General features: G+C 42.6%; 1 protein-coding gene across 2 annotated transcripts in view; it reads left to right on the top strand.

The window, feature by feature from the left end:
• The window catches only part of DMXL1 (Dmx like 1), a 136,809-nt gene that overhangs the window by 62,403 nt on the left and 56,573 nt on the right, over positions 1 to 17,833 (top strand). For both annotated transcript variants that reach the window (XM_073676944.1, XM_073676939.1), the window contains exons 9-18: positions 715 to 883; positions 3,738 to 3,950; positions 5,111 to 5,367; positions 5,450 to 6,116; positions 6,223 to 6,344; positions 6,425 to 6,514; positions 6,593 to 6,698; positions 7,936 to 8,055; positions 9,283 to 9,498; positions 15,585 to 17,282. In XM_073676944.1, coding sequence (XP_073533045.1) covers positions 715 to 883; positions 3,738 to 3,950; positions 5,111 to 5,367; positions 5,450 to 6,116; positions 6,223 to 6,344; positions 6,425 to 6,514; positions 6,593 to 6,698; positions 7,936 to 8,055; positions 9,283 to 9,498; positions 15,585 to 17,282 — 3,658 coding nt within the window. The remainder of the gene's footprint in view (positions 1 to 714; positions 884 to 3,737; positions 3,951 to 5,110; positions 5,368 to 5,449; positions 6,117 to 6,222; positions 6,345 to 6,424; positions 6,515 to 6,592; positions 6,699 to 7,935; positions 8,056 to 9,282; positions 9,499 to 15,584; positions 17,283 to 17,833) is intronic.

The raw sequence follows: 17,833 nt of genomic DNA, 5'->3' as shown, positions 1-17,833 counted from the left end.
ACACCTGAGTAAAAAGGCTGGCTATTTAAAGCCCAGACCACACCCTGGGGTGGAGATATGGGAAATGGCCTCCCACCCCCACTATGGCCATTCACAAAAAACCAAGCCCTTTTTAAAATGGCTGGAGAAATCTTCGAAGTTTCAATTCACGAAAAAGTTTTAGGCAGATGTGAAAAAAAAATTCTACAATGTAAGAGTGCATTCAAAGATAGAAGTGTTTGTAGTTTTAGTTTATTTTTATCAAGTCACAAAATGGACTGTGTATAGAAAAGAGAGAACTGAATTAAATCAATATTTGGTATGACTGCCCTTTGCCTTCAAAGCAGCATCAAAGCTTCTATTCTTCTAGGTATACTTGCATACAGTTTATGAACGAACTCTGAAGATAAGTTGTTCCAAACATCTTGGAGAACTAACCACAGACCTTCTGTGGTTGTAGGCTAATGTAAATCCTTCTATCTCTTCATGTAATCCCAGACAGACTTGATGATATTGAGATCAGGCCTTTGAGGGTTATATTATCACTTCCAAGATTCCTTGTTCTTGTTTACGTTGAAGATGGTTCTTAATGACATTGTGTGTGTGTGTGTGTGTGTGTGTGTGTGTGTGTGTGTGTGTGTATGATATTTAGAGTTTCACTCATTAATATTTTTTGCAAAATGTGAATCTGCAGTAAAGAGGCATAAATACAATATTACACTTCTCTGTGCACAGTTGAATCTGAGGCATTTCCGTAGAGGAAGGAGACGGTCTTTAGCACTGGTGGCGCATACTGGATACCCTCCTCACCAGCAGGACGCTCATGAGGTTCATCGGAATACACCCTTCCATGGCAATGCACTTTGTCACTTTCACATTGCGGCCAGCATCAATCCAGCCACAGGTGAGATCTATGAAGTTATGTGTATTATTGCCATAAGCAGTTATGGATACGTTTGCGGAATTTCGTACCTTGAATTTGTTTTGCCATGCTTTGATTAGTCTTCCATCACTGATCTCCTGTCTTTGCAGTGATACAAATATTAGATTTCTGTCTCTTGCATAAGAAGTCTGTGCAACATGTGACTATTAGTGCTTCTGAGATCAGCAGCTCGGCTCCTTTTCCGTTGAATAGGGGCTGATCTGAGTTCTCGACAGCAGTGTACACAGAACTGTTCTGTTCCATACACAGTTTACATCTAGCTGGAGATGATATTCTCTAACTGGTGGTATTGCCTGATGCTAACCTGTATTTAGCATGGGTCATAAATTTCAGGTCGATGGGGCTAATCGATATCAAAGCCGCAGACTGGAGACTTTTTGTACAGGGATACAGTCATGCTGGAACGGGAAAGAGCTTTCCCTGACCATTACTAAAAACTTTGAAGTATTCTGTTCTCCAAAATGTCATTAGGCACTGTACCATATCTTCATGGTAAAGAAGGGTCTTAGCATGAACCTTGAAGAGCAGCCCCATAACATTATCCTTCCTCCACCAAATTTTACAGTAGCCCATGCATATTGCAAAGGTCTTATTATTTCAGTCCATCAGACTGTTCCATCGCCCCTTCATCCCTGTAGAAAGCACGTCTTCGCGGCTCCAGAGTCCATTGTTGTGTGCTTTATAGCTGTCCCACTGACACCTGAATTGTGCATGGTGATCCTAGGCTTGTGTATCTGCTCCACCATGGAAACCCATCTCATACAGGCATATTGTGCTGGTGTCACTTCCGGAGGCAATTTCAAGCTCAGATGTGAGTGATATTACAGAGGATAGGTGATTTTTACATTTCACACACTGCCTAGCCTGTGAGTTTGCACGGCCTGCTTCTTCACGACTGAACCATTTTTACTCTGCTTCACAATAATAGCTCTTGCACTACAGGACTGATCTGACAGGTGAAAAAAAATCACAAATCGTCTTGCAGAGTTATAGCCTCATCAGATGTAGACCTTTTTTTTTATATTGGACCACAAGGTTCACTTTAAAGTACCAATTAGGTATTAGCATGAGAGGAGACCTTAGTAGAATGTGAACATAAATCCTCTAAAACTAAATTTTATTAAGAAATATTAAAAGCACCAAATTCCCTTTTGTGATAGAAAAGGTCTCATTTCAGTCACAATAATGCGACCGAAAAAGGACAATGATACAAGAAAAAGCCAACTTCCCTATGGGATTTGGATAAGCCCAATCAGGCACCAATGGTATATAATACACTTAACTCGCCCTAGTAAAAGCCTGATCAATTCCTGCCTAGCATGGGGGTTGGCACCCTATGACAGCGATTTTGGCGCCCCCGTTCCTCGGCGGCTGTCCCTATCGTACCCTGTTTCGACCTATAATGGTGAGCTATACACAGAGAGAAAAGGTGACTGCCTATTCTAATACATTATAGTTACTGGACTGAGATAACACACAGATATATTGATCCATAGAACTTATCTCACAGATTTGGTTATTGCTTCAACGCGTTTCCCCGTCCCATCGGTTCATCAGGAGGCCAGGTACAAAGATGTCCAGAAAGAGAGCAGTAATGCTTATTTCAGCGATGCATAATAGATTGTGGCAGGCTATGGTCCTTCACCATATGGTTCTTTTTAAATGTGTACCCAGATTGGATTCTCATCATAGCATGATGGTTGAACTGCTGGGAGCTTGTGCGCTGGATGTGACGCATTAGCACATGCGCACTCCATCTTACAACCCAGCCTCATATGGTGCCAACCCCCATGCTAGGCAGTAATTGATCAGGCTTTTACTAGGGCGAGATAAGTGTATTATATACCATTGGTGCCTGATTGGGCTTATCCAAATCCCATAGGGACGTTGGCTTTTTCTTGTATCATTGTCTTTTTTCGGTCGCATTATTGTGACTGAAATGAGACCCTTTCTATCACAAAAGGGAATTTGGTGTTTTTAACATTTCTTAATAAAATTTAGTTTTAGAGGATTTATGTTCATATACCACAAGGTTCAGCAATGTTCACTGATCAAAGGTAACTTGTTGTAAGAAAGTCTAAGACCGATTCTGCCTTTTATATAAGCTTGTCTGTAAGTACATTATGGCTTGTTGGGTGCATTTTATGTTGTATAGACTGTCCTGAGTGGTCTGCATATAATCTCGGGGGACAGACCTCTGGTAAATCGCATTATGGAGTGTTGCTTTGTGAATTGCTCTTTATTGAATCTGGTTTTAAAACACCCGAATCAATAATAGATTACAATTTGATGGGATTCAATCATGAGTCCATAGGAATGATTTTTTTATGAATTAGTCATATTGTTCCTAACTGATCAAGCAGATATTAATTGGTGCATGCAGTTTTGCTTTATCACCTTCATGTTTGGGTGCTTTTTGTTTTTTCCTCCCCTTATTCCAAAAGCCATAAGTTTTATTTATTTCTGCTTCAACATAGCTGGCTTCTTACACCTAAACCCAACATGTGACATGTAATTCACACATTGAGAAGGGGTTAATCATATAATAGGAATAGATGCATATACTACATGAGTTGTAATGGGCCCTTATTTTTTTCTTTTTTATTACGGTATGTTTGATGCTGTGATATCATGTGAAGGATCGCACCATTTACTTGTTTCACCACCTTTTTTTTTATATATTGATAAATTGCTAGTAAAGGTAATGTAGTTTTCATAGTATTCAACCCGAGGGGTCGGTTGTTTTTTTTTCTTCAGCTTTTTTTTCTTTTTCTAAACTTGCTTTAAGAAGACTGTTTTCTGTTTATCTCCTCAGACATTCCTCTTCTTCCTTCCATATCATCTATGAGTCTTGGAGAGACTGAAGAAAAAAATGGACCTTTTGTTGTACATTGGCTGAATAACAAGGAGTTGCATTTTTCCTTATCTATGGAAGTCTTCCTCCAACAATTGAAGAAAAGCTTTGACCAGCAGTCGTCAGAAGCCAGTACTGATGAAATGCACCAGACTGAGGGAAACTCAGATGAAGGTTTGTCTTTTATGGACATCGGTCTATCTAACAGTGTTTATTGCTAGACTTTCACTGAATATTGCACTTGAGGCCATAATATTAAGGAAATCTGGTATTTGGTTTGAGAGCTTGCAAGCTAGCTACCTGAAATAAGTGCAGATGAAACAAAAATGCTGTAGGCGTAGAACTAAAGCAAATAAAGCAAGGGAATACAAGTCTGCAGACTTGTGAATTCTCACTTGTAACTGCAGACTTGTGAATCCTCACATTACGCCCCCTGTGAGCTGTGAGGATTCGCTGGCAGTGAGCGGTCATATGACCGCAGGTATGTGATATGCATATTCCCTGCCACATTCCGACTAGATGGGCGCAGCTTGCTCAATGGAAATGTATTGAGTGAAGCCAGACACAGTCTAGTTGGAATGTGACAAGAAGTATGCATACCACATACCTGCGGTCACATGACTGCGCACTGCCAGCACTGGCAATGTGAGGATTCACAAGTCTGCAATCACATAGGTTGGGTGGGTGATTAAAGCGGTTGTCTGATCTTAAACTATAAGTCTGCAGTTACTCTATCTGGCGTTGTGAGCTGCTCTTACGTGCTGGGTGGTCACTACACCTAGAATGCATCATGTATGAGACATGTCAATTAGAAATGGATTCCCACACGATACTCTCCTGGCATTGTAAGGTTCACACTGCAACTAACAACTCCTATTATGCCTGCCTGGCTAGTTGCAACTTCACACGGCAAAATCAGCTATTTTCATTATGGGCAGCGTGTCATTTCTCCTTAATCTACACCCCGCAACAATATGGACCTGTAGTGAACAATCAGATTTTCTTAGGAAAATACACTTAAAATTATGAGTATCCTCTCACGTGATCTCCCGAAATATCTCACCAGGAGCCTTTCAGCAGCTGGTAAAGTTCCCATAGGGGATTATGGAAAGTCAGGATGAGAGCAGATTTAAATACTTCAGATATTGTGTATAGAGGTTTTCTACTTTTTTGAATTGTTTTGGAGGTTGTTTTTTTTTTAGTTTTTTTTATTTTTCTTTCACGAAGTTACACTTCACTTGCACCCAGTTTCTTAAATACGGCGCTGCTTCTTTTCTTCTTTTGTCTGTAAGACCCATAAATAAAATATTAGCCCATGTTTTCTTTTGTTTTAGAAAACGATTATATTGGGGAAATCGATTCCAAAGTGGTCACTGATAAGAAAGAAGTGAATGATGAAAAGGCTGTGACAAATTCTAACTATGTTTCCTTCCCATCGTCGGTTATTGACCATGAGATTGAAGTCTTGCTGTCGGAGTGGAACAAGAACCCTGACATGTTGTTCAGTATTCATCCCGTTGATGGCTCTCTGCTGGTGTGGCATGTTGATTGGCTGGATGAATACCAGCCTGGCATGTTTCGTCAAGTGCAGGTTTGCTCTGCTAATATTCACATTTAATCAGAATTCTTATTAGAAGTTTTTATGATTCACAGACCCTTTTTTCTTTTAATAGGTGTCCTTCTCATGTAGAATTCCCGTAGCATTCCCGACCGGGGACGCAAATTCTCTTTGCAGAAGCATTGTGATGTATGCCAGCACAAAAAATGTAGACTTGGCTATTCAGCAGGGGAAACAAAAGCCGCCTAGCTTGGCGCATTCATCTTCAATGCTAATATCCGCTGGCCAAAATAAGTCCTCCAGCTGTCTGAAATTGAGCATTTTCACTCCTAATGTCTTGATGATCTCTAAGCACGCAGATGGGTCTCTTAACCAGTGGCAGGTCAGCTTTGCTGAAGAATCTGCCTTTTCAACCGTGCTCAGCATATCTCACAAATCTAGATACTGTGGTCACCGCTTTCATCTCAATGACCTAGCCTGCCATTCGGTGCTGCCACTACTGCTAACGACGTCTCACCACAACTCTCTGCACCCAGTAGAAGACGATGGTGGAAAAGAGGCACGGGCAGATCCTAATTGTAATCAAAATGAGGTGGAAGCTGACAAAACCTGGCAAGATCCAAATGCAGTGTATAGTGAGCTCATCCTTTGGAGGGTGGACCCTGTTGGACCGCTGTCTTTTTCTGGTGGAGTTTCTGAGCTGGCTCGTATTAATTCTCTTCACATTTCTGCTTTCTCGAATGTTGCTTGGTTGCCAACTCTTATACCAAGCCATTGCTTAGGTGAGCACCTTTTATGTATACCATTTTAAGAAATTGTACTAGCTGCCACTGCTGATAAACTACGGCTATGATAAAGGCTTAGTGACGTCACATGTCTGAATTTCAGGAACATACTGCAATTCCCCGAGTGCGTGTTTTGTTGCAAGCGATGGCCAAAATTTAAGGTTATATCAAGCGGTGATCGATGCTAAGAAGCTACTGTGTGAGCTGTCCAACCCCGATATCTCAGTAAGTGCTGCAGTCTGATGTGTTTGTCTCAATGGATCATGAAAGTGGCCTTAATAATCTGTTATAATACCTGATTTCAGAAATATGTTGGGGAGGTCTTCAACATCATTAGTCAACAATCTACCGCTAGACCAGGATGCATTATTGAACTGGATGCCATTACCAGCTTGGTAAGCTTAGATGGTTGTATCATTACATATACTGCAGAAGCCTAATTTCATTTTTGCTAACATTTTTCTTATGCTTAGCATGGCAGAAAAACTCAACTATTACACGTATTTCAAGAAGACTTCATACTGGGAAATCTAAAGAAAACTGGGTCTTCTGGAAGTAGTGGTCTTCTGCCTGATTCTGGTAATATGCTTTTTTAGGTTGGCTAAGTGTAGTTGTAGTTCTCCGAGTTGCAAGTATGCTGCCAATAAGTAATATCTGTGTTTTGTTTCGAGAATATGTTGTTTTTGGGAAACCTTTTTTTTAGTGTGAATTTGTGAAAGATTAAGCATACGTGCTTGCCACTGCTTAAAGGGAATCTGTCAGCGGGTTTTTGATATATAAACTGACAGCAGCATGAGGTAGGGACCAAGACCCTGATTCCAACGATGTGTCACTTAGTTTGCTGGGTGCAGCAGTTATTATACAATCAGTTTTCTCTGCTGCAGATCTAGCAGAGCTCTGAATCCTGAGCTGTATAACCTCGCCCACACCACTGATCGGCAGCTTTCTGTATATATAGACAGAAAACTACTAATCAGTGCTGGGGTGTGGCTGGACTAGGAAGCATGAGACAGCTTGTCATGTAGTGATAATCTCCTCAGGATGAAACACTCATTGTATTGAAATAGCAAAACACTGCTCAGTAAGTGACACATCCCTGGAATCAGGCTCTCTTCCTGGTGCTCTCAGATTACGTAACAGAAACCTGGTGGCTAATACACCAGACAAGTAACATTTAGAATATCATATGGTTGAGTAAAAGTTTGCAATGTTCGACCAGTGTAAAGATGTAAGAGTGAAATTGCTAGCTTTTAATTTGTATTCAAAAGCTATACCTATATTTATATATAAATACATGCCTTTTATGGCACTTTCTTATGTCATTCTTGAGACTTTTTCATTATTTCCAGACATTACTATTTTTTTTCCTCCATACTAAATATAGGCATTAAAAACAGAAGTCTTGATTTTAGAGCAGGAAGGTAAATGCTACCAAAGGATCTCCTGAACTGCAGAGTAAACCAGTAAATTGGTTGTTCCTTGTTGAAAAACAGAACACACAGAAAATGTCACCTATGGACATGAATGATAAAAACAAAGCGTTCATTGTACAAGATGATGTGAGAACACTGAGCGGTAGGGCAGGAAGTGTGACTTCACATGCTAGGGGCGAGCAGGCGCATGTGACTGTCTTTGAAGGCCGTTATTTTAATGCTGTGTTTTAACTCTGTTGTAAGCCTGGTGATTATTAACAATCAGATCTTTCTTTTCCTGGAATGACTACCATAGCATGTCAAAACATTTGGACATTTAAGGCCTAATTATTTATTGCAGATACAATAACTTTTTGATTCCTTCTTATTTTTTTCTCCTATAGAAAACTCCCAAAGTGGATTTTCTGAAAAATTCTACTTGGTGGTGATTGAATGTACAAAAAACAAACATTCTGTGTTGCATATGTGGAAATTACACCTGAAATCTATCCCGGTTTCTCTAGGTATGTTACTTTTCTGTACAGTACTGCACTTTTCCAGCTCAAGCTTAAAAGAGCATTCTTAATCCACAAGAAATCAGTCCTCTAGTAAGGTTATGTTCACACATGTTGGGTTTTACGCAACAAATCTGCAGCAGAACTGATCTCTGGCAGGTTTTGATGCGTTTTTTTGTACGTTTTTTTCACTGTTCTTCTGTCTCTATTTATGCATGTACATAAAGTTCTGTGAAAGAAAAAAAAACCCATTCTATTTTGCCATCAAAAACGCTGATGCAAATTTTGGTGCATTTTTTCAGCTTTTTTTCACCCCCCATTACTTCCTATGGATGAAAAAACGCTGAAAGAAGTGACATTCTCTATTTTCCAAAAATCCAACCAAGGCACAAAATATGCAAAAACAAACAAAACATGATGTTTGAACGGAGAATTCTGGTGTCTCATAGACTTTGCTGGTACTGCAAAACACAGCTGAAAATTTGCAGAAAAATCTGCAGCAAAAAACGCTGAAAAACACAACATGTGTAAACATAGCCTTAGATTATGCTTCTCAAGAAATAGGTGTTCATTGTTTTAATGACCATTTTTAAGGATGATTCATAAAGAAAAATGCATCACAAGCGATTCATTGTGAGGATGAGGAGTGAAAATAAATCCATGTCTCATCTCCAATATAAAAAGTATGATACCATTAGTCAATGGAGTGAAAAGCATTACTTAAAAAATATATTAGACCTGCGTGCTCCATATTTGTTTATATTGCTTTAATTAGCACTTGATAGTTCTGAAATCCTGTTGCTTTAATTTCAACAAAAGTCCATTTCTGAGTTAGGAAGGAATTTGCCAAACAATCTAGCCCCTATATATGTTAGATAGCTGTCAGCCAACAACGATCTCCTCGAGGGAAGGGTCGCTTGGCTCGGCTGAGCTCCCCTGTGCTTTCTATGAAAGAGCCAGGCCGACTCCTCTGGCATCTGCTCGTCTGCCGGGAGGACAAAGGGATTTGATACTAAAATTCAGCCGATATCTGCAAGTTTGACTGACTTTAGTTTACGGTGTATGAGACCCTTTACTTATCCTATTGTTTCTCATTCGTTTAATTCCGCCATCTTGGCATTCCCAAGAATAGTAACAATATATTTTTTTAAATTGTTTAGTGTAGACACATGTCTAGTTTTGGTATTACTGATCTGTAGACGTAATTGCTTTACTATTCGTTCTGTTATTTTACAGAGGAAAATTCTGTCTGCGAAAACAGTCCGCCAAGAGAGGACTCTTATAGTTCTGCTTCTGGAGAAAAGGTTCAGTCTCCACTTACTCAAAGATACCAGACCTGCAAGGCAAATTTACAGAGTACCAGCAAAATGTCCCTTTCGTCAGAGCTTGTGTATAGCCAAGAAATGCATTTACCTGATGACGTGGAAATAATTAGTGTTAAGCCATCTGCAGGTAATGGTTATTGTTTGGTGTGCCATGGATATAGTGCTGTGAGGGGACAGATATTACATCTCATCCAGTTACACATTTCACACATCAAATCAGTGGGGGTCCAGCATCCTGTATCCTCTCTGGTAAGCTGTTTTTAGCAGGGCTGTGGAGTCGGAGTCTGTATAAAATGGACCAACTCCAACTCCTAAAATATACAGTGGGGAAAAAAAGTATTTAGTCAGCCACCAATTGTGCAAGTTCTCCCACTTAAAAAGATGAGAGAGGCCTGTAATTGACATCATAGGTAGACCTCAACTATGAGATACAAAATGAGAAAACAAATCCTGAAAATCACATTGTCTGATTTAGAAAGAATTTTTTTTCTAATTTTGGAGGAAAATAAGTATTTGGTCAAGTTACAAACGAGAAAAATTTCTGGCTCTCACACACCTGTAACTTCTTCTTTAAGAGGCTCCTCTGTTTTTCACTCATTACCTGTAGTACTGGCACCTGTTTGAACTTGTTATCAGTATAAAAGACACCTGTCCGCAACCTCAAACAGTCACACTCCAAACTCCACTATGGTGAAGACCAAAGAGCTGTCGAAGGACACCAGAAACAAAATTGTAGCCCTGCACCAGGCTGGGAAGACTGAATCTGCAATAGGCCAGCAACTTGGTGTGAAGAAATCAACTGTGGGAGCAATAATTAGAAAATGGAAGACATACAAGACCACTGATAATCTCCCTCGATCTGGGGCTCCACACAAGATCTCACCCTGTGGGGTCAAAATGAACTTCAGAACAGTGAGCAAAAATCCCAGAACCACACGGGGGGGACCTAGTGAATGACCTGCAGAGAGCTGGGACCAGCATTACACAGGCTACCATCAGTAACACACTACGCCGCCAGGGACTCAGATCCTGCAGTGCCAGACGTGTCCCCCTGCTTAAGACATTACATGTCCGGGCCCATCTGAAGTTTGCTAGAGAGCATTTGGATGATCCAGAAGAGTATTGGGAGAATGTCATATGGTCAGATGAAACCAAAGTAGAACTGTTTGGTAGAAACACAACTCGTCGTGTTTAGAGGAGAAAGAATGCTGAGTTGCATCCAAAGAACACCATACCTACTGTGAAGCATGGGGGTGACAACATCATGCTTTGGGGCTGTTTTTCTGCCAAGGGACCAGGACGACTGATCCGTGTACATGAAAGAATGAATGGGGCCATGTATCGTGAGATTTTGAGTTCAAACCTCCTTCCATCAGCAAGGGCATTGAAGATGAAACATGACTGGGTCTTTCAGCATGACAATGATCCCAAGCACACCACCAGGGCAAAGAAGGAGTGGCTTCGTAAGAAGCATTTCAAGGTCCTGGAGTGGCCTAGCCAGTCTCCAGATCTAAACCCTATAGAAAACCTTTGGAGGGAGTTGAAAATCCATGTTGCCCAGCGACAGCCCCAAAACATCACTGGTCTAGAGGAGATCTGCATGGAGGAATGGGCCAACCTTACTAGCAACAGTGTGTGCCAACCTTGTGAAGACTTACAGAAAACGTTTGACCTCTGTCATTGCCAACAAAGAATATGTAACAAAGTATTGAGATGAACTTTTGTAATTGACCAAATACTTATTTTCCACCAAAATTTGAAAAAAATTTCTTTCCAAATGAGACAATGTGATTTTCAGGATTTGTTTTCTCATTTTGTCTCTCATAGTTGAGGTCTACCTATGATGTCAATTACAGGACTCTCTCATCTTTTTAAGTGGGAGAACTTGCACAGTTGGTGGCTGACTAAATACTTTTTTTCCTCACTGTATAGTAAATTAGGTACAGTAGCACAATGCAGGATGTGCTGTAAGTTTTTTCATAAGAATTTAGGAAAGTTATGAAATGTCCTATAAATGACTGTTCTGTTCCCGATCCAAGGATCTCTGCATTTAGTGGAGATGAATCTGTGCTGCACTTTATGTACATGCTGAGTAGTGAGGCCGGGCTGTGGAGTCAGAGTCGGGAGTCAGGGAAATTGAGGAGTTGGAGTCGGTGGTTTAGCTTATCGACTCCACAGCCCTGGTTTTTAGCGCTGGCTGAGAATAGGATCTTATTTGCAGTGGCCACTAAACAGATGATGGAGCTATGCTATTTAGCTCCACAACTGTCTACAATTGTCCGCTGCCTCCGGCGAGAACAGGTGATCGGTAAGGATTAATGGTGATCTAATATTAATGACCTATCCAAAGGATTTATCATCAATATCACTGTAGCATTACAACACACTGTGGCCCACCCACTTAAGCCCCCTCTGTTTATAGGGACTGTTATGTTTAATCTTGTCTGATGAGAAGCAGTACCTAGACTTAAACTGGAGCAAACTGATGATGATTATCCCCTTGTTGATTACTTTGTTGTTCTCCCCTTGGAGAGCCCTCAGAAAAGCACTTGTGCTCCTTGTCCTAAAAATCGGTGGACTGATTTCCAGTTTTCTCCTGTGAGATATACATTTACTGACTCCATGGACTTACCCACCGTGGGGCAGGGGAGGGCAGCTGCCCCCCCCCCCCCCTAGAAGCAGGCACGCAAGCCGCACACCAGGGCCGGCGTCAGCACCCGGGCAAATGCCGGGGCCCTGAGCAGGCGGGGCGCACCCTCACCGTCAGCGCCCGCTCCCCCCGCTTGCTCATGGCCCCGGCAGCCGGTGGTACAATACTTACCTCTCCCCATGCCTCCGCAGCAGCTCCTGCATCCTCCGCGGCTGCTGCACTGTGACGTCTCAGGTCAGAGAGCTCGGTGACGTCTTTACACCGTGCTCTCTGCTGAGCAGTCACAGCGCAGAGCGGGATGAGGCCGGCGATGCTGGAGTCCGGAGCAGCAGCAGCAGGTGAGACTTGAGGTGAGTATTTGATTATTTTTTTTATTGTATGGAGGCCTGTGACAGTATAAGGGAGGGGGGTGAGGTGGGGGTGTGTGACATCCTGCATGGGGCATTATAAGGGAGGGGGGGTGACATCCTGCATGGGGCATTATAAGGGGGGGGGTGACATCCTGCATGGGGCATTATAAGGGAGGGGGGGGGTGTGACATCTTGCATGGGGCATTATAAGGAAGGGGGGGGTGTCATCCTGCATGGGGCATTATAAGGTGGGGTGACATCCTACATGGGGCATTATATGGGGGGGGGATAGCCTGCATGGGGCATTATGTGGGGGGGAACAGCCTGCGTGCGGCATTATGTGGGGGGAACAGCCTGCGTGCGGCATTATGTGGGGGGAACAGCCTGCATGAGGCATTATGTGGGGGGAACAGCCTGCATGAGGCATTATGTGGGGGGAACAGCCTGCATGAGGCATTATGTGGGGGGAACAGCCTGCATGAGGCATTATGTGTGGGGAACAGCCTGCATGGAGCGTTATATGGGGGCCAGTATTCTATATGGAGCGTTATATGGGGGCCAGTATTCTGTATGGAGCGTTATATGGGGGCTAGTATCCTGCATGGAGCGTTATATGGGGGCCAGTATCCTGCATGGAGCGTTATATGGGGGCCAGTATCCTGCATGGAGCGTTATATGGGGGCCAGTATCCTGCATGGAGCTTTATATGGGGGCCAGTATCCTGCATGGAGCTTTATATGGGGGCCAGTATCCTGCATGGAGCGTTATATGGGGGCCAGTATCCTGCATGGAGCGTTATATGGGGGCCAGTATCCTGCATGGAGCGTTATATGGGGGCCAGTATCCTGTATGGAGTGTTATATGGGGGCCAGTATTCCGTATGGAGCGTTATATGGGGGCCAGTATTCTGTATGGAGCGTTATATGGGGGCCATTATTCTGTATGGAGCGTTATATGGGGGCCAGTATTCTGTATGGAACGTTATATGGGGGCCAGTATTCTGTATGGAGCATTTTATGGGGGCCAGTATTCTGTATGGAGCATTATATGGGGCCAGTATCCTGTATGGAACGTTATATGGGGGCCAGTATTCTGTATGGAGCATTATATGGGGGCCAGTATCCTGTATGGAGCGTTATACAGTACAGACCAAAAGTTTGGACACACCTTCTCATTTAAAGATTTTTCTGTATTTTCATGACTATGAAAATTTTACATTCACACTGAAGGCATCAAAACTATGAATTAACACATGTGGAATTATATACTTAACAAAAAAGTGTGAAACAACTGAAAATATGTCTTATATTCTAGGTTCTTCAAACTAGCCACCTTTTGCTTTGATGACTGCTTTGTACACTCTTGGCATTCTCTTGATGAGCTTCAAGAGGTAGTCACCGTAAATGGTCTTCCAACAATCTTGAAGGAGTTTCCAGAGATGCTTAGCACTTGTTGGCCCTTTTGCCTTCACTCTGCGGTCCAGCTCACCCCAAACCATCTCGATTGGGTTCAGGTCTGGTGACTGTGGAGGCGGTCATCTGGCGTAGCACCCCATTACTCTCCTTCCTGGTCAAATAGCCCTTACACAGCCTGGAGGTGTCTTTGGGGTCATTGTCCTGTTGAAAAATAAATGATGGTCCAACTAAACGCAAACCGGATGGAATAGCATGCCGCTGCAAGATGCTGTGGTAGCCATGCTGGTTCAGTATGCCTTAAATTTTGAATAAATCCCCAACATTGTCACCAGCAAAGCACCCCCACACCATCACACCTCCTCCTCCATGCTTCACGGTGGGAACCAGGCATGTAGAGTCCATCCTTTTCTGCGTCGCACAAAGACATGGTGATTGGAACCAAAGATCTCAAATTTGGACTCATCAGACCAAAGCACAGATTTCCACTGGTCTAATGTCCATTCCTTGTGTTCTTTAGCCCAAACAAGTCTCTTCTGCTTGTTGCCTGTCCTTAGCTGTGGTTTCCTAGCAGCTATTTTACCATGAAGGCCTGCTGCACAAAGTCTCCTCTTAACAGTTGTTGAAGAGATGTGTCTGCTGCTAGAACTCTGTGTGGCATTGACCTGGTCTCTAATCTGAGCTGCTGTTAAGACTCTTGGTCTTCCTTTCCTCGGGCGGTCCTCATGTGAGCCAGTTTCTTTGTAGCGCTTGATGGTTTTTGCAACTGCACTTTGGGACACTTTCAAAGTTTGCCCAATTTTTCGGACTGACTGACCTTCATTTCTTAGAGTAATGATGGCCACTTGTTTTTCTTTACTTAGCTGCTTTTTTCTTGCCAGAATACAAATTCTAACAGTCTATTCAGTAGGACTATCAGCTGTGTACCCACCAGACTTCTGCACAACACAACTGATGGTCCCAACCCCATTGATAAGGCAAGAAATCCCACTTATTAAACCTGACAGGGCACACCTGTGAAGTGAAAACCATTTCGGGTGACTACCTCTTGAAGCTCATCAAGAGAATGCCAAGAGTGTGCAAAGCAGTCATCAAAGCAAAAGGTGGCTACTTTGAAGAACCTAGAATATAAGACATATTTTCAGTTGTTTCACACTTTATTGTTAAGTATATAATTCCACATGTGTTAATTCATAGTTTTGATGCCTTCAGTGTGAATGTACAATTTTCATAGTCATGAAAATACAGAAAAATCTTTAAATGAGAAGGTGTGTCCAAACTTTTGGTCTGTACTGTATGGGAGCCAGTATTCTGTATGGAGCGTTATATGGGGGCCAGTATTCTGTATGGAGCGTTATATGGGGGCCAGTATCCTGCATTGAGCGTTATATGGGGGCCAGTATTCTGTATGGAGCTTTATATGGGGGCCAGTGTCCTGTATGGAGCATTATATGGGAGCCAGTATTCTGTATGGAGCGTTATATGGGGGCCAGTATTCTGTATGGACCGTTATATGGGGACCAGTATCCTGTATGGGGCGTTATATGGGGGCCAGTATTCTGTATGGACCGTTATATGGGGACCAGTATCCTGTATGGGGCCTTATATGGGGGCCAGTATACTGTGTGGAGCGATCTGCCGGTTTCTCAGCTATTGTGGAATTTACAATAGATATCACTCATGTAATGCAAGAAGTGAAATCTTTGCATTGTACTATATATATATCCCCCCCCCCCCCCTAGTTTTGATCCTGGGTACGCCCATGACTGACTCCATGATTCTTTTTTTCACTTCATTTTAGGGCACCTGAGTTCTTCTTCAATATACCCCGTTTGTAACGCTCCTTACCTATTAGCCACTTCTTGCTCGGATGGTAAAGTGAGATTCTGGAGGTGCACGGTGGATTCAGACCTTTCACTTTCTCCATCTGACGTGGAGAATGGCATTGTGTACACATGGGATGAATGGCCCCTGCTGAATGAGGATGGTTTACATATCAGCACAGTGAGTGTACCTGGCAGGCCCATAGAAGTGAGCTGCGCGCACACAAACTGCCTGGCCGTAGCCTTCAAGCAGATGCCACATAAAACCAACAACTCCACTAATGAATTTTTGATGCATGTGAGCATCTTTGAATGTGAATCGACTGGCGGCTCTTGTTGGATCCTGGAACAGACTATTCATTTGGATGAGCTAAGTACAATGCTAGAGACTGGAATCAGTATTGATAATAATCTTGTAGCTTACAATAAGCAAGATGTGTTTTTCTCTTCCAACAAGCAGCTTCAACCCAGCACAAAACATTTGGTTCATTTAGACTGGATGTCCAGAGAGGACGGCTCACACATACTAACTATCGGCATTGGTTGCAAACTGCTTATGTACGGCCAGGTTGCCAGAAAACTACCAGAACACACTTGTAAGGATGACTTTGCATTGCAGCTCTGGAATACAGCCAAAAACACATCTCAGCCTAGGTTTGTACTGTTGAGGTCCGTAGACTTGGTGTCTTCTGTGGAGGGCTCCCTTCCTTTACCGGTGTCCTTGTCTTGGGTTCGGGATGGTATACTTGTTGTGGGGATGGATTGTGAAATGCATGTCTATTCCCAGTGGCAGCCTTTCTCTAAGCAGGATTCGTCCAGCACAGATTCTTATAACGGGAGCACCCCATCTATCACAAATTTGGTAAAGCAAAGCCAATCTGTTGCATCTGGTCTCTACCCACCAAAGAAAGCCATGACAAGATCTATGACTAGCTTAGCACAAAAACTTATGGGAAAGAGAACTGCGTATGATCTTCCTGTGGAGATGGAAGACTCTGGACTCTTTGAAGCTGCTCATGCTTTATTTCCCATTTTACCTCAATATCATCCATTGCAATTATTAGAATTAATGGATCTGGGAAAAGTGCGCAGGGCAAAAGCTATCCTTTCTCACCTGGTAAAATGCATTGCAGGGGAAGTGGTCTCTATTAACGACAATGAACCCAACCCGGAGCGCAGGCTTCGATCACTCTCAATTAGTGCGAGTGGAAGCACTTCTCGAGATCCTAAAACTTTCAGTAAGCCAGAAACTGCAGATTACACAGAGATTGACTCTGTGCCTCCCCTACCGTTGTATGCCCTTCTGGCTGCTGATGAAGATTCCTCCTTCACATCCACAGTAGAAAAATCCAGCAACCACAACAACTCCAACAAGCAAACTGATAGCAATGCAAATGGTGAAAACTACGATGAGCTCTTCCAGGCTCCGTCTCTGAGCACTGATGAGCTTACAAACATGGACTCCGAAGAAGAAAACACTAAGCCGCAAATCATCGACCTGTCTCAGTACAGCCCCACTTACTTTGGCCCAGAACATTCTACCGTTCTGTCTAAACATTTGCTCCATTCCAGCTTACCCGGTCTGACTCGCATCGAGCAGATGTCTCTAATGGCTCTGGCTGACACCATTGCCACAACAAGTACAGATATTGGAGAGAGCAGAGACCGCAGTCAAGGTAATACACATATACTTTAACGTGTTTTTTGGGGAGGGGAGTTGGAAAGGGGTTGACACCATGTCAGTGGATATTAGATTCAGACATTTTTTTTATTCCTTTTTATATACGTGTGTCTTAGGCCTCATTCAGACTTCCATTATTCACGTACATTCTCTTATCAAGGCTTTTCAGGGATAGAACATGTACTAATTATAGTCTATTAGTACGTTCAACAGATGCCACACTGACACACGGATCAAAAGTGGATGAGAATTGGATTCAGCACACCAATGAAAAAAATGTCTGTTTCTTTCTCATATGCAAAAAAAAACCCCAAAATACATACATCAGAATGAGGCCTTAGTCTTATTTAATATCACACCTGTAGTGACATGTCAGCATATATGTTGGGTGAGGGTCTTTTGACATATGCCTGTGGCTTTTTATGAGGCATCGTAATGGATGTCCTTTACTGTATGTTAAACTAATATATTTGGCTCTGGAATCTATAGTTGCACAAAAATGACCAGTCGACTGTAAGTTAAAGGAAATCTGTCAGTAATATTAAC

Source organism: Phyllobates terribilis, unplaced genomic scaffold, assembly GCF_046119375.1.
Source record: "Phyllobates terribilis strain yellow unplaced genomic scaffold, ASM4611937v1 Scaffold_1__5_contigs__length_1240528914, whole genome shotgun sequence".
Classification (NCBI taxonomy): Eukaryota; Metazoa; Chordata; class Amphibia; order Anura; family Dendrobatidae; genus Phyllobates; species Phyllobates terribilis.
Note: the sequence above shows the minus strand (reverse complement) of the source record. Positions and strands in the feature narration are given on the sequence as shown.